General features: G+C 34.6%; 1 protein-coding gene across 5 annotated transcripts in view; it reads right to left on the bottom strand.

Annotated features, from left to right (window-relative positions):
* Positions 1-1,397: 1,397 nt before the first annotated feature.
* Positions 1,398-18,151, bottom strand: part of LOC124358308 (alpha-tocopherol transfer protein-like) — a 54,857-nt gene continuing 38,103 nt past the window's right edge. For 3 of the 5 annotated variants that reach the window (XM_046810614.1, XM_046810619.1, XM_046810608.1), the window contains exons 2-8: positions 11,868-12,029; positions 7,016-7,175; positions 6,316-6,377; positions 5,936-6,129; positions 4,191-4,307; positions 3,802-3,898; positions 1,398-2,119 (exon numbers count right to left, since the gene is read on the bottom strand). In XM_046810614.1, coding sequence (XP_046666570.1) covers positions 1,932-2,119; positions 3,802-3,898; positions 4,191-4,307; positions 5,936-6,129; positions 6,316-6,377; positions 7,016-7,175; positions 11,868-12,024 — 975 coding nt within the window. In that variant the 5' untranslated portion in view covers positions 12,025-12,029 and the 3' untranslated portion in view covers positions 1,398-1,931. Of the gene's footprint in view, positions 2,137-3,801; positions 3,899-4,190; positions 4,308-5,935; positions 6,130-6,315; positions 6,378-7,015; positions 7,176-11,212; positions 11,292-11,867; positions 12,030-18,151 lie in introns of those variants that run through there. The other 2 variants (XM_046810625.1, XM_046810630.1) reach the window with 2 other exon arrangements.

Raw genomic sequence — 18,151 nt, 5'->3', positions numbered from 1 at the left:
AGAACATAATAAGTTAGTGGATGTGCTTCAAAATCTAGGAGTGAAGAACACTGAGTTAACTTGGTTCAAATCATATCTATCACAAAGAAAACAATATGTTGAAATAGACCATTTCTTGGATTGTAAAAAAATTAAGTATAAAGAAAAATATTTCTCTCACCTTTTAAAAGCACAATATGGAGTCCCACAGGGATCGATTTTAGGTCCTTTATTATTCCTGTGCTACCTAAAAGGTTTACCTGGAGTAGTACAGGATATCAACAATAAGGTCTGTCTTTATGCAGATGATACTAATGTAATCGTAAATGCAGAAACTGAAGAATTAGTTGAATTTTCATCGTACATTGGCCTATCATTAATAAAAGACTTTTTAAACAGTAAAAACCTTCTTTTAAACTCATCTAAATCTAGTTTTGTTTCCTTTTCAACAAAACAAGCAAGGAATAAAATTTTTCCTACAGTATTTGTGGACAATGAAATATTGGAGCAGGTGGAGGAAACAAAATTTCTAGGCTTGACTATAGACGAAAACTTAGCCTGGGATGAACATGTTAATCTTGTAATTCGTAAAACGTCTAGTGGTCTTTACGCTTTAAGGAGACTAGCCCATTCATGTAATATTGAAACTTTAAAAAATGTATATTATGCTTTAATCCATTCACATATTTCCTACGGAATTTGCATTTATGGATCAACAACAAAAAGAAATATGGACCAACTTTTAATGCAACAAAAAAGGGCACTAAGAATCATGTTTAATTTGAAGCAAACAGACTCTGTTAAACATTTATTTTCAGAACTTAATATATTTACAGTTTACAGTTTGTACATTTACGAGTCAGTTAAATTTGTATTTCTCAATAAAAGAATTGCAATAGGTAATACATCCCATAGATATAACACTAGGTCACATAGATTGGTTGAACCTCATAAATTATTATTTTTTGAAAAAAAAACCCCACTTTTAAAGGAAATAAATTTTTTGAATATTTACCCCAAATCATAAAAAAAGAGCAAAACCCTAATACCTTCTTAAGTTTGAGTAAAAAGTTCTTAGCACACGCTGCTTTTTACTCTATAGAAGAGTTTATTTCTCACAACAATTAAAATGTCAGCAATAAAATATGTTAGTTTGGTGGTAATAAAAAATTTTAATTAAGTATAAATGAGTGTGTAACTGCATTGTTCTATCTTTAGATTGTTTAAAATTCTGTATTGTAGTGATAGTGTACTACTAAGAAAAAATAATAATATATATAGAAATAAGATAAAATATGACACTATTCTTGTATTCACTGTGCAAATATGAATAAAGATGATTGATTGAACTAGGAAAGGGTTTATGGCTTATAAAGGATTTTGTTCAGTTACATTGAGGATTGAGTAAAATTGTGTGATATCTTTCTTATTGTAAAAGTTTTATTTCGTTCTTTATTTACCACACTAGTAAATTTTAAATACGAGATTTTTTAGATTCTAAACTAGGTTCTTATTTGAGTTCCAAAAATATATTCTGCCAAATACAAATTAGAAGTCACATAGTGAACCTGTTTTACTGCAAATGGTATAAACGAAATAATATTCTAGTTGGGATTTGTTTTCAGACAAACATTTCCCTGTTTTATATTGCATTATATGAAGTGATGGTGCCGGTTTCAAATAGAACTAACCACACCATAATATCACAAACTATTTACATAATAGTACATAAAAGCTAAAATACTGTTTTGGCCTACAAAGATTATGCAAAACATTATTCTACAAAAAGTATAAAATTCCATGTTTCTATAATGTTACTATCATAAATAAAATTTGAACATTTTATCTTAGATTTCTGTACTGAACAATCTTGGATATAGGGTTTTGAGATTGAAAATAATCCTTAATTGTTGTATAAAATACTATTTAACAATCAATCCAGATCTCAGCCGTCAGTCAACCTGTAACTTGCGGAAGCTGCCCGCCAAAACATCTGTCTGAGGATTGCAAGAGCCGTTGTTGCGCAAGGCTGACACTGCCCCGGCCCGAGCCCCTTCACTGAACAGTTCTAGCCGCACCCGCATCTCGTCGTGTGCCAATAACTGAGGCCTGGCTGCCAGCAGCTCCTTCTTCCACAGGGCTACCAACATATCATACCTTACAACAGCTAAACTATATTGTAACTTTGATTGTAGAACATATTCAGAAGATAAATAATCTATGCTTAAAGTTTTTACATGTTGAATTCCCTTGATATATGAGTAATCTAGGGCCTAAAAAATTTCTAGCCTACAGTGGCCAGGGAAAAGTGCCAAGGGGGTGTGAAAGTAAAAGTAAAGTAAAGAATGTCTTATTTCACTAGGTGAAGTTAGGGATAAGAAACCCTCTCTGACAGCCAACAAGGACCAACGGCTCTCTGGGGACCCTCTAGGGACCAACAGTTTAAAGGTGACTTCCAAACCACCACTAATGACTGGGCAGGCGGACTGCTTACAAGGACAGGATAGCTCAGCGGTCACACATCCAAGTAGCATCCATGCTCAGCATTGCTTGACTCTGTTATCTTGTGATAACCACAGTACCCTCTACACTGTACCAGTGGTGGGTGCAATTAGTACAGCAAGCACATCTCAGAGCTGTTGTAGCAGACTTATGGGGCCCAAGAGCCATCCTCGCCTTCACAACTGAATGAGACATTTCATTCTTACATCCAAGCACTTAGGTCATGTATTTATTCCTTCACTTACTAGGCTGTCTCTTGAGCCAAACAACAAGTAGGCTGTTAAAAAATACATTTAAGGGAAACTCCCATATCGTGTTTATACTATCTAAAGTCAGATATTTACTAATAGACAAAAATTGAAGTTTCTACAAAGTAATAAATGTTTCCACCTCCTACTAAACTTGAAAATTTTGCAGAGACATTTTTGGGTAGGGCCAGTGACCGAACAGTACATTGGAATATAGGTCTGAGTTAGAGATTGTGCATGTTCATACCCTTTCTGTGACTGGTGCACTTTTTATCAGTGCCATCAACCTTGTACGGTATCAGCTCTGCCCCTATTATGCTTCATAAGATCCTTCACATGCCAGTAGAGGACAGACAGAATAAGGATTAAAAAGTATTAATTGAAAGAAATTAATAATTATTTTTTAATTGCTTCATAAAGTCTGCTCTATTCCAAACATAACTATACTTCCTAATCATGCACAATTCTTTTAAGAACACAAATGATTTCATAAAACTGATATAGGAACAAATAGTCAGTTTATTCATAGTGCTATAAACCTTATCAATCTTGTATTGGAATAATTAAATAATCCATATTCGAATTTTTAATCTTGAAATTGTGGTATATTTTACTAAATTTTACCTTAAATTTTCTTATAAAACTAACAATTTATTAGAACAAAGGCCAAAAATAATTTTTTATTAGAAAAATATGTTTAATTTTAAATCAGTGATACTGCACTGAAATTTTGTGAGTCTAGAATCTTGAGTCATGTTTGTCTGGAGAGATCCAAAGAAAGTCTGTAATGAAGCTCAAAACAAACTTCTATATTGTTTTGATATTAGAGACACTCATTGTCTCATCAGGTGCACAATTTAGTGCACTACGATGTTTCCGACTCAGTCTCTAAGCACTGAGGAGCAACCGAGTTTTCCATACATAATGTTCTTAGAGATCGTATTAGAAACATTGTAGTGCACTCAATTATGCACCTGATGAATCAGCACAACCATTGTGATTGTTAGTAAACTTTTAGTAAAAATGTTATATTTATAACTGATGAGAATCAGCACCATTTATTTCAACTTACCTATCATTTCTGCCATTGGAACTGTACCTCCATATTCCTTGGGGAGCATTGATAAATCTGGCATGTTCTTTTTTGCTTCCTCCAGATTTGTGAAAACCTGAAAATTAAATTTCGATCTATTATAAGAATAACATGACCAGTTTTGTGATTTATCTATAAAAAGTTAGTGAATAACTCGATAATATTTACCATGTTTCTAAGGTAGTAACTATTGACTTTTTCTATAATAGTAACTGAAAAATGTGTCTTGTCAATAGTTTAGTGTTCTTTTTTTACAATTAGTTCTAAAAGTTGAATGAATTATATGATTCACTATTAAATAGAGATCCTTCAAGTTAGAAATTAAAGCAAACTAGTAAGTTGTAAGTTATTAATAAGTTCATACAAACCTTAACTCTCTTCTTGATTTTCTCTGATATGAGGCTCATGCCAAAATCTAAAGCATATTTGATGGATGGGTGCACGTTGATTCCCCAGACCTCTTTATGTCGCATTGGAAGTGTTCTCTGAAAATCCAACAAGAAATAAGGAGGTGAACTTAGTTTTATAAAAAGGCAAGAGAGCAAAATGATTCACTTCTCTACTTCTTCAAATTCTGACATTGCTATTACATATCAATGATAAAATTATTGGGGAAGATGAAAATTGAAGACAACTGAAACAACAGTTAATTGTGTTGGCTGTTTTTATAGTCATAACATTTATAATAAAAATTTAATATAACAATAACAAGAAAGACAGGAGAAGAATTAGTAATAGGAAGGGCAAAGGATCTCATAATAACTATTATGATTGTTTATTTTAGTAATTGGCTGCAATTAAAACCACTCCAGTTGAATATGTAATACATAATTCTGTTGAACCTGCAAAGTTTTTCAGTTTAAACTGCATCACATTTTTTTACACAATTAAGTTCTTGAAATGTTCGACCTTACTGTGGAAAGCGATCTTGAATGATCAACTGATGTTGAATTGAAACTGTCAACGATACTCCAAAAATGGTAAATGACTGCTGTCTTCAATTTCTATGGTTCAGTACTTATAGTGGTAGTATTATTGGACCTTACAACACCTAGGAAGTCACACAGTAGTATAGGGTATTTGATATAAACATAGAAAACAAATGCAGCCTACAACAATAGATATCTGAAGGTAGAAATCTCATCATCATCCCCAGTCCAGTGATTCAAGTTATTGAATATTAAGTGCACTTTACAGATCAGGTAGCAGAAATGCAGAGAAGGGGACATTCATTACAAAACATTATTGGAGAATGGGTGTACTGCAACTCAGATACAGAACAATTAATTGATGAGCATCAGTGTCAGAAAGTGTCACATTTGAATCAAAGTCGGGTATTACTTCAAATTAAGGAACTTCCAAAACTAGATTCTCTACAACTAAGGAACAACTGATAAAACAGGGAGGGTAGTAGAAGACACAATATTCAAGCCAGTTCAATGATTGAAGAACTGTATGAGACCAGTGAGGAACTCAACTGCATTGTACACGACTGGCCCAGTCTACATTTGGAAACAAAATGTTTAATTAATATCTACAAACGTTTGGCATACAAAACATCAGGATACTGAAAATCTATTTCGAACATATAATAGAATTTGACAATACAAAAGTACATGCAAAGATGCGATATTCTTATTCAAAGATAGAAAGAGAAACCTTAGTGTAATCAAGAAAGAAAACAACTTCAATAAAGAAGATAGAATCAAATTGTTGTAAAGTTGGCAGTGTGTGAAAAAGAAGCCTTATTGGTCACTGTTGGTTGTTGGTTAACCTAAACAGACTGATGCTTATTGTTGGCAGACTGTTGGTTATTAATGGCAGTCTGGTGGTTATTGTTGGCAGACTGTTGGTTATTAATGGCAGTCTGGTGGTTATTGTTGGCAGACTGTTGGTTATTAATGGCAGTCTGGTGGTTATTGTTGGCAAATGTGTTGGCTTAAGATGGCTCTTCACGGCGAGGCAGAATTATTTTAAGAATTGCATTTTGAAAACAATGTTTCACCGTTGTGTGTCAACCGGGGTACTTAAATGTTAGTTAAGCCACAGGCCGCGTAAGCCTAAGAAGTAAGACTATGAATCCTAGCAATTCTAAAATTCTTCTGTAAAGTACCTCTCCATTTTTGACTATCCGAACAGCCTCCTTAGGTGTGAAGAGGGTGAGGTGGGGGAAGCTTACTCCAGCTCCATCACCGTAGTGGACAAACCCTCGCACTTGTGACTCTTCATCTTCCATCAGAGTTTCATAGGTTATACCGTGGATTCTGCACATGTCAGCGTTTGTGTACTTGTGAGGATCGAATACTCCTGAACAAAACAACATTTTTTGAATGCATTGAGTGCTAGCTCACTGAAAAATACTATTTCTACTACTAATTTTTGTGTAAATGAACTAGTTAGTTTGGTTGTTGACCTGTCATTTTTAAGTTTTGTTATAAGAGAAAACTAATAAAATTGGCATCCTTCTAATAACAATTTGAAAGTAAACAGCACCTGGCCTTGCGATGATCCAACGACGTCCATCTTTGTCCCTTCCTGGAGCCGCAAATAAATAACTAAAAGCAAAATACATAAAATATGTTTAAGTTCATAATGACAATGTAAAAACATGTTGTAACTGATTGTTATTTATGTTTTAAAACATTATTTCTAACCTTAAAGATACTATTACTTATTACAATTTCCTTTGATCTGATGTGCAATCAAATGTTATGGAGTTATTGTAATCAAATAACCCTATAAAAGAATGTTCGTTATTAGTTGAAGAACTTTTGTTCAAATTTAATTATTATGATTTAGTTATGTATCCTTGTAATTCATATTATAACATTTTGTGCAGTAGAATGACTTGTTGGGTACCCATCTTTGTAGTCCAAAAATCCTTTAAACTCTATAATCCAGGAAAGGCTTAACCCACATTGTTCTTATTTTGATTTGTTGCGTACATCAGCAATGAATTCTCTCACTGTTGATTTTCCAAAAAAGCTCTATCTTTGAAGATAATTATTAGCATTTCTTTATGACAACGTCCACAAAAACATTGGTTTAAAAGAGCTTGCTGTTATATTAACATCAAGTTGTTATTGTACAAGTAAAAGTTAATATATACGTTATTCCAAACAAGTATACAGAGAGTAATTTGTAATAAAAGATCCATTTCCAACAGACAAAACAGAGACAATGTGTTACTGACCCCTCAGAGAAGAGATAGTCCATGTTGGGCAACAGGCAGTCCAGGTTATTAAATGCGTAGTTGTAGGTTTGTCTAAGCAGGAGATAACGTTCCATTGCTTCCTGAGCCATCGGAAGGCTGAATTTCTTGGCTCTCAGGAACCGAAGAAGGAAACAAGGATCTAGCATCAACAAATTTATCTTAATCATTCCATTTACTCTATAAGAACAACAATGTAAATTGACTTCTAAATTTTCTGATAGACATCGTGTCGAAATATTGTCAAATTCTTGAAATATTTCGTTGTCATTGTGGAGACCGTCTTCCGTAAAACATGTGGAATTGTTACAATATGTTCTTTTATAGTTATAGCTTCAGGTAGATATTATATTTATTTATGCAAAAATAATTTTGCTAGTAAAATTTATAACACTTAAAATTTTATAAACTTATGTTTATTTAAAAAATATAATTTCCTTAAATTCAAAATGAATAAAAACCGTGTTCTTCCTACAATCTTCGAATTTTTGAGAATAGACCTTGTATCCAAGTAGGTATTGTGTGATAGGAATTTTGATAATTCAAGCTAGTTATGTTCTTTAAAGCATATAAATAGCGTTTCTGTACTGGACCTTTTGTTTAGTTTTAATTAATATTGTAATCTTTAATTTTTATGAGTTAAATTTAAATTATTGATTTTTTTAATGATTGTCGTAGTTTATTACATATTTGTACAATATCTCAAAAAGAATTTATATATGAAAGAATCGCTTAATATTACTTTGCAGCCTAACCTAATCTACACTAACCTTACTGCTAGATTGTTACTAGAGCAGCCTGCACCAAAATAGTCGGTGGTGGCTGTTGCATAATAATTCGCCCTCTACATCCAGCACCGAAAACTATTGCCAGTTTTCCGTTTTTGAAAAATTACTGATCCGTATCAACAACAGGTAACAAACAGGTGATAACAGCGATATGGCAACACCGCATCAAATGTTATCGGACTATTTTGGTGTGGCCTGCTCTAGTAACAATTCAGCAGTAGGCTAATTGTATCCAATCGATACTGCTAGATTTCAGTATAGAATGGATCTCTATATATACTGTCGTTGCTTCTTTTAATGATGAAATGCCTTTCCATGTTTTCGTAATGTCTAATCTAAAGTATATAATTGGCAATAGCATAATTTAATTTCTTTAACCTCCTGAGTTCCAGAGTGGCTAATACTAGGCACTTGTCTTGATAGTACTTGAGACCTGAGGATTTCAATAAGATTTAGCAACTATGACCGAAGTGCCTTTTATTAGGCACTCTAAAAAATTGGCCTTGAGTCCCGAGAATTTTTTTTCTTTTAAAAAATATCATATGACATGATAATAACTTGTCTATAAACAAATGAAAAAAGAGCCAAAAAAAATATTTAAAAAATTCTGTTGTGCCTTATTCTACCCTTTTTTGATTGTCCTAATAAAATAGGCACTTCGGACTGAAATGGGTAGAAATGGTATAAAAACATAGTACATCCCAGTTAAACCATATATTTTATTGAGTGTCAATTAAACATGAGTACAAAAGAATTAAAAATTACTGCACTGAGCTATCGTAATCAGACTTCCATGGTTTCTGTTGATTTTTGAGTTAATTAAAAGTACTAAGTTAATTAGGATTTTTAAATCATGACCCTCAAATTACTTTGTGTGGTATTTAGCAAAACAGTTTCCTTCCATCTACAAGGCAAAGATAAACTTTGCACTGTGTACAAAAAACAGTAGATTTTTTTAAACACTTGGAAGAGCACACCTCTTTTGGATTTTCTTTGTCACCTCCGGTAAGTGGGTGGCGCCTTGCAGTCTTTTCTCTAAACATGGGCCCGCACTCTTCCTACGATCCAAAAATCCTTCTTCTTGTGTGTCCTTGATCTTCATCCCCATTTTCAATCAACATCCAGACGAACACTATTCTTCTCAATCATGGATTTACCTAATTCCAACTTGAAATGCCTGAATTGAACAATGTCCTTGGGAGATACTCCTGACGATTTCTTAATCTCCCTCATCTGAAGCCATGCATTTCCTAGGGCTACATCAAAAAAGTGCAATAAACATCTAACTGTCCATTTTTTTAGTTCTAGATTTTCGAAGGGCAATAAGCCCTACGGACTCATTAGTTGAGATCATTAGTTACGGATTTGTTATCCAGCCACTTTGTTAATGCTATCGCACCATCGGCGCGAACACTGACAGTGGCTGAACCCCTACTTTGGCTTTTCTTAAAAATCTTGTCGTCAGGAAGATCATTATCCTGGGGAAGCCTATCCTTCCTTAAAGTCCCTGAGCATCTAATTCCACGATTAAGAAGTTCTTCAGCTAATCGTACAGTATTAAAATATCTGTCGATGTAAATGACATGACCAGGAACTAAAGACCGAGTTAGATAAAGAACGGCAGACTCACATTGCCTTCCAGCAATATCTTGAGTAAAGGTGGTCTGATTCTGGTATACCACAAAGTCACATATAATCCCAGTAGGATTAGCCAAAACAAATACCTTAATTCCTAAGGGGGTTGGGCTTGTTGGGAATGTACTGTTTTAAGTCACTTGTGCCACTGAAGGGTATCATCATCTCATCTATACAGATGTGTTGATTTCTGGTTTGTTTTAAGCATCCTAACAAAACACGGTCAATCAGTGGTCTTATTTTCCATAGCCTATCGGCTTTCCTTTGCTCTTCATTAATGTCATCAACAAAAGACAATTTTTAGTGAATTTCTTATTTGAAAAAACCTGTCCCTAGACATATGATCAGCAACTACAGCAACTCTCCATTCCTTGTCCCAATACATACGTATTTGGGGCAACTGTAGGGATGACATTACAAAATTTACTCCCAACCAAACTTTGAATTCTCTCAAAGATAAGTTCAAACTTTTTACCTGTCTTAAGTACATAAGTCTGGTTGCTTTTCTCCACAAATTGTTAAAAGAATATCATCATCATAATATAGTTCAACAAACTTCTCATTACTCCAATTCGTACAGTCCAGTGGTATATACGAAGGTTCGTGAAGAGTCACAGGATCAGGAGAAAAAATGCCTTTTCTCCATGGTTCGGCAGTAGGTATGTTCTTTGTTCTCTTGATTGGTGGTTGCAGTTTAGTATTTTTCTTCCTTTTGGCTAGTTGATTTTTTCTGAAAACAATCAATAAAATAAAATAAATCATGTACTCAGTTAAAAGTATTTTAATAATTTTCAACAGAATTTTAAGTAGAATGTGTAACCATAGTAATTACATGTATTTTGTTTGTATAAGTTAGATTACATTAGGTTAGGTTAGGATAAAGAAATTTGATGATCAAGTTACCTTTACTGCTGTTGATGTTGTGGGTTCGTTATCGCTGTCACTAGTTGAGGGAGGATAGTCAGGTCGCTGTCAGTATTGTCACTCCAATTCGCTTGAAATAAAGATTGCTCTCTTGTGCTGGCACTGAGGACATTATCCTTCATTTTCTTCATCATTGAAATCCTCGATCTCAGAATCATCAGTCCCAAACAGACAAGCATTGATTTTTCTTGGTGTCACTGTAAAAAAAGTTTATACTGAAATTCCACATAATAAAGACCGAAGTTACTAGTATTAGGTATTAGTAAAATACTGCCTTTTGGTCTTTAGCCCTGTGTGCCTAATATTAGTCACTTAGATTGCACAACAATTTGTCCTATAAAGAAACTGATTATTGTTGCATTTATAATACACTACATAATAACCTTGTGATGTGTTTATGACATATAAATATAACTTATAAAGTAAAACAATGGTTTTATCTACTTACATCGTTGATTTGTAGAGGATGATTTTCTGGGTGGTGTTGCCATCTTGTTTGTTTCAATGCTGTGTCACACTGACGCACCCTAGCGGTGAGTTGAGGAACTACATCAACAAGGAACATTCTAACCTGTACAGTGCTAACCCCCTATGGGGCAGTCTGATAACCAGCAAGCCATGGAGAGAATTTTGAAGTTAAGTGACTAATACTAGGCACTCAGGAATTTGTTTAAGTATACATCAGTTTACGCTCAGGACTCAACTGAGTTGTAGTTAATGGCCTAGTATTAGTCACTTAGGAGTTAATTAGAAAAAAACAACAAAAATCCCTGGGTCTCAGGAGGTTAAATATAGACGAACAAATAATTCTTGCTCCACTTAGAGTACGTACCGTGCATGTTTGTTTACTACAGTATGTTTTCTGGATGAAGGCACTCAGCTATACAAGACTCAATAAAATTTGTCGTATAGGTGCTATTAGGAACTGTAAGACATAACAAAAAGCATTGAGGAATTAGATTTTTAAAATTAAGAACTCAAATAAACAAGTAGTACTATTTATTAATATGGATATGTGTGTAAATGTCTGCTCGAATGCATTAGGTTAAACTGTATTGTGTAAGTCTTTGAGGAGGATTTCACGTACCATTTGCGATATTCCCTTATTGGCTGAGCGTTAGCGGCCACTCACCTGGGCGCTTGCAAAATGTATTTTCTGTCTGAGTACACGAGGCGCATTAAATTTCCTCAAAAACTAAAAGTGGTAGACTACACAGCTTAGAGCTCAATGCCCGCATATTATGTTGCAAATAATTTTACATTTCTAGCTTAATAGGATGGAAAACAAAATTTCAAGTTTAAATTATTGTTTAATTTAACTTTAACACGTTATAATTTAATTTATTATTTTATTTTAAGTAAAACATATTCAGACACCAACAGAACGGATTAGGACAAATGACCAAGATAGCTTTCATAAGAGTACATAACATTAGTAACAAATTAGTACAAGATGTTTCGGACATTCTGCAGAAACTGGTACTGACCGGTGCGACATGTCTCTATCCTGGGATTGTCCTCAGCCCACTTCTTCATGTGTTCGAGGGCGTTCTCTCGGATGGCTTCGTCTTCCCGGAGTTCTTCCCTCGCCAGACGGCGCGTGTCTTCGCTCAGCGGGGACATATACTTGCCCTCCTTCACCATAGCGCCTGTGGCACATCACCAACATAACAAGTTTATACGGGATCTGTAAACTTATTCTATATGTATAATATAAACTACATGTCCTTAGCTTACTTCCACTTTCTGTGCGCCTACGGATTTGAAGTTGCACGATGTTCGAGTTACACATTACTGTGTATATGGTTCTAAAGGTACTTTTTTGGAAACTATTCAAATTTTAGCTCGTATGCTGCTTTAGGCATAAATAATACAAAACAAACTACAAAGTCTGAAAAATTACATGTATGCAGTATATGGCGAGAAGTGGTTAATATTTTCCCTCACCGACATTTATTATATAATGGCTAAATATGTGTGAAAATTACTTATGGCCAGCTCATCACTCTGTTCAAACCCTATCTCTTACTTTGGCTAACCAGTAGATTTATTGGATACCACAGCGACCCGAGGCTAGTTCCGTTATGCAGTTACCTTAAGATCATAATCGCCAATTTCTTGTTTGTTTAAGAAATGGAATATAGTTTTAACTTTATATGGCTAATAAATAGATATGGACAAATAATGAACATTACATTATTCTTATCTACTTCTTTCAAAATTACTTTTGTAAGATCCATTGATTTTGCATGGCATATTTGTTTAATGTTTATAGATGCAAAAAATTCTAACGGCTGTTCAATCAGCTGCTGTCATATCTCTTATTTCACATAATTAAGTTGAGTTCCATAAGTATTAACATACTCCTTTCTCAAATCAAAACTTTTGTCAAAATATAAATAATTTTTAAGATTTCTCCAAGTTATTTATAAAACAACTAGAACAAGAAAATCTGTTAAAAAAATTGTATTCCATATTGCCTTAAACATTCTCGGAAGATGGAAAGATTTGTTAATTAAAACTATCGAATAATTTGGCAACAGTAGTAATTCTTGCTGGTCACTATCTTATTAATTAACTCTAGGCATTCAGTTTGGGAAAAAAAGCTGTGAATACCACGATGATACCAAACTAACTTGGGGAGCATTGTTACTAAACGGCATGATCATACTAAAGAGTGAAGACGATTTAGCATTTAGTCTTAGTCAGGATCGATTCTAAGGTGAAAGGTTCATGGAAGTGGGCTGCAGCTTCAGCACCAACAATAGCGCCAGTCATGCCTTTAGGGGGGCAGTGTGCCTATGCCCCAGTGACATAAGCGAGTTGCGCAACATAACGCACAATAGATGAGGTAACGGGACTCAGCACACAGCCTCCTGGTCCTCGCTTTCTACTTGCGTAACACTTTCTTTGATCCGCTGTCAGTCAATATTTACATCCGCTCTAGAGAAGGATTCTGTCCTGAGATAGATGTAACTACTTTAGTGGCCCAGAAACGGCCCAAGAGAGGATTAACATCACCGTCGAACTGTCTGGAGTTTCCGTCCTGTCTCTGAGTAGTCTATGAGGAAAATTCGATACAGTTTACTATTGTTACATGAATCAATATTTTCAGAATTAACATCTATAATGACGCAATTTTTATTGAGCCAAATGGATTTAGAACTTACGCAAGATATTGGAATTGAATCATGTAAGTAAGGAAATGAACACAATGTAACAGATAATACCATAAAACATGATCCGAAATCCACGCGTCAAGGAATAAAATAAAAACAACTTTATCGCCCATTAAAATTCCTTATACCAACAATAAGTATTTAAATAATACTTTACTTACAAAAAAACAGATAGCACTTTTGAGACCGAAACGCACGTGCAATTAATTTACTTACTCCTGGATTACATAATTCAGGGCTTCTAATCACATCTCTCGGAACATCTCCGTTTAAACTAGGCTGCACAAATGTACCAGCCCCTTGCTCGAACTTTTTTACAAGTCCTACAATATCTATCTGAACGTGTCTCAGATGTATTAGTTTTTTATATTACGTCCTAAAAGTAAATATTTAAATTTGATTGATTGTAACAATCAAATTAAAAACAGATTGCAAAGAAAATAGGTTTAATATGTACAACAACTATAACGCGACTTATGTTTTAGTAACCCAAAAGGATAAAAAGTGGACTTGATATTGACACTACTGTTATGATATTACTTTTACAGCAGTTAGAATGTAAAAAGTTGTCATAGGGAAGTCTGGTGACACACCTGTGTCGAAATAATGAATGTCGATTAACCGCGGATGAATTAGTTGCACAAGACGCGGTGAACGAGTGGGCAGTTAATGGCATGAAATCAAGGCTAATTTGACGCTGCCAATGACCATTTCGCCCGCCCAGATGGTGACATTCAGGCCAGCGGACATGCACGATGTACAGGAGCTGGCGTGCCCAGACGTGACGGAGCATGTCGACACGTGCATTCTGGGAAATATATTCATTTATGTTTTAAACGTAGCATATTTGACGTAAACATTATTGTGATTTGTTCTTATTTGGATTAATTTTAGGTAAAAGCATAAGTAAAATTTTAAAATTCGTTTTATTGGATTTAACATGTAAGACTTAGAGTTACTTTTTTTTAGATTTGGAATAAAAGTTCCAGCAAAAATCGAACGGTAAGAAGAAACACCTGTTTAAAATTTAAAATGTGTATGGTGTATATTATAGCGGTATTATAGTGCGGTAAGTAAATGATGATTTCAGTCTAGTGTGAAAAGCCTGCCAGTGTGCGTGCATGGTCATCCTCATATTTAATTGTCCAATCAGGCCCTAATACATGACGATTATTATCGTATGGGATTTTTCAGCCTTAAAGAGTTAACGCAAAAATACGCAGATTCGGTAAAAAATTGTTATATAGATACTTTATTCTGATCTTATAATATTTATTTAACTAAAAATGTAAAAACCTGTACATGTGAATTTTCTTCCAATGTAAAACATTTTAAATGGCACTCCAGCGGGATGTTTAGTTGCAAAATCAGAAATAGTTAGCATTTGTGCCAATTTGTTATTTTTTATATGTTACTAAAAATTTTATTACATTAATAATAAATAAATATAAAAATTGCAGTTGTGACTTATGGTCCTGGGTGGTTTTAATGTAAGTAAAGCTTAAAAAACTAAAATATGCATTTTTTGTTTTTAGAAAGTTAATTCTTTTCAATGCAGAAATGATTTAACAGTTAAAGAGGGCTATATTTTTATATTTTATTGAAAATGTTCACATATTAAATAAATACTGTAACTTTATTTTAGAATATTTTAAAAACTCATCTACAATTATTTTATTTTAATTTACAAATAAAAAGAACAACCATCCCTCTATCACTTACAGAACTTGAGGAATTCGTGTTTCAGTAACCGCTTGAAAAACACACAAAATTCTCCCTCTCCCCATGAACATGGAAACAATTGTTCACTTTATTTCAGCAAGGTACACCGAGGTACACACTAGGGTACAGTATGAAGAAATTGGTCAATAAATAACAAATGATACTTTTACACTAGCAATGCAAGGCAGTCAGGCGCTGCTTCTGTTCTACACCACGCCAGTGGAATGGCACAAGTGCCTGAAAAATCCTAACCTCATTCTTTTTGTCTTTTTACGTTAGATTGTTAACGTGAAGTTAGTAGGCGTAGCGAAGACGGTTGGTCATTATTTGAATTGTGCGACGTAGTTTACAATTTTACTTCAATGTGAGCAAAAAATTGAATACTGATGAATTTAGGAAGCGTGCTGCTAAAAGTTAACTGAGGAACAAGAGTTTTTGAACAAAGTTTCCAAAATTGCGTCCTTCTTTACTCAAATATTTGCTCCTCTTCGTTTACAGCTCAAGCGAGGACACTCTAGACCTAAATGTGCGCTCTCAAGAGTTTCCGGTTACGCTCACTAGTTTGCCTAATAATGAAACTTGTTTGTTTCTAACTGTATTTGAAATTAATAAAGACCAAGAAAATGTAGATGGATATATAATTTCTGAGTCAAAAGTTGAAGATTCATTAACTGTTACTAGTGGTATTGATACAAATGGCCCTGCAACGTGGGGCGCCACTTTCTCTTCAATTGTTGATCATGTTGCTAAAAATTACCCCAAACAAAATTGTCAAGCTGATTTTTCGAGCGTGTATACAATGTGGCACCAAAACTCAAGTGTACATGACAATCTTTGGCTCATTAATTTGCAACCTGTCAAGACGAAAAGCAGCTTATGAACATGTGGCCTCAAATTCAAAATACTTTCCATTCTCTTACAAAATGAACCACATCAGGAGGATATATCACAGGCTGCAAACAAACCCTATTAATGTACCTTAATGATATTGATAGTGGCATTGGAAATGAGTACCATCACTTTAAAATGTATACAAGAGAGGAAGATTTCAAAGGATTGTTTGACTTACATGATTACACTATTAAAAAAATTTGAAAACTACATTTCCCAATCTTGAAGTGTTCATCAGGATTTTTCTTACATTGCCAGTCACCAACTGTACCGCATTAAGAGGGTTTTTTCTTTTGACCGTGTCAAGAATGCGAAGAGATCAACTCTTTCACAAGAAAAACTAAACTCTCTAATGTTGTTGTGTTTTGAAAAAGACTTAGTACAGACTTTTCTAATATTGTAAACACGTTTGAAAAGTTGAAAGCAGGAAAGAAATTTGATTTAAATTTTATAAATAAATTGTTCAATATTAGAGATAATTAGTCTTACTGTGTAATTAAATAGTTACAGTTTTGTAAGAAGAAACAATTACAAAATTAGTAAGTCTAGTGTTTGTAAAAACGTGGATCTCTTCTGTTATACGTATAGCCTACCAGTTTTTAATTCTATAGTCACTACCTAACCTAACCTTGATTGATAAAAATAGCTAGGTCAGGTTAGGTTGGGATGGGGTATGCCATTAGTTTAGATCAGACTGTGGTGTAGATAGTCTATAACTGAAAAATCTAAAAGCCTATCATGATAAACGAAAAACAATATTATCGAGTGACCGAGTAAAAGTTGCATCATCTTAGTCCGGGACCTGGTCCCTACGTACTTGAAATAACATGAAATAATCATGTACAACATACTGAAACGGGACGTAAGTACTGTGTTGGGAGGGGGAGGGGGGCATTCTGAAATGTCAAAACACTGTTGTATTGATAGCCTTTGGTGTTCACATACACATGAATAGAGAGTTTAATGAGTTGGCTTCTACCTAGAATTCTTCTTGGAGTAACTTAATTAAAAATGCCTTACGCCATTAGACGTAACATTGTGTAATATAAGGACAAACCGAAGGGAGTCGAAGTACAGTACAAGATACGATGATTTCATTTATATCTCAGTGTAAAATCTATGAGATGGGAAACTAATAAGAATGTACACTTATAGAAGGCAATTAATTTTATGACTAAACTCTAATGAAATTTAAATTTCTATTAATGAATATATCCAACCATTTTTTATATGCCTACTAGGATTAATGCCAATATGCGTAGTCGTGGCGTCACAGTGCGTCTGCTGTCCTTCGTCAAGGTCAGATCATTTTACTTCGTGTTGCATGCTACAAGTATTATGTTTATAGGAACCATTTTATCTTTCAGATCACGGTGATGTGAAAAATCGATTGTATTAAAGAGGGTTAAGCTGTATTTGAGAGAAGGCTGAGGCTACATCGGGTCTGAGAATGAGCAGAATGGTTCTACAGTCGCCTTCCCCTAGGGTGGCGTCTGACCTTCTCTACTTAAGTAGATTGGTGTCTTCTCGGGTTGTGTGGGTGTAATTACGGGACATGGTCATCTGAGGAAGCCTCTTCACAGAGTCGGGATTTTTTCGGGAGGATCCGCTCTGTAGAATGTGTGACGGACAGGAGTAAACTGCTGAACACCTGCTCTTCGACTGTCCTGAAGTAACAAGGGAACTCCACGACGTCTTTGGTACAAGAAAAGAGTGGTGAGTTTCCACAGAAGGACCTGATTAGTTGCTTTTGGCGGTTTGTAGAACTGCCATATGAGACTGGTTGGTGTGCGTGGTGTGGAGACTGTGGTATACTTCTCGGGTGCGCAAAAGGCACTTGAGGCTTAAATGAAAGGCAAAATGTCCCTTAGTGGAATAAAAAGAAGAATAAGAGGGACAAGTACGACAGCTGGATGGAAATTATACGCGTTACAGTTGAACTAGTTTCGCTACCTACACCACCGTTAGCGTAGATGGAT

The sequence above is a fragment of the Homalodisca vitripennis genome, chromosome 1, assembly GCF_021130785.1.
Source record: "Homalodisca vitripennis isolate AUS2020 chromosome 1, UT_GWSS_2.1, whole genome shotgun sequence".
NCBI classification, from domain to species: domain Eukaryota; kingdom Metazoa; phylum Arthropoda; class Insecta; order Hemiptera; family Cicadellidae; genus Homalodisca; species Homalodisca vitripennis.
This window is presented reverse-complemented; position numbering and strand designations above follow the sequence as displayed.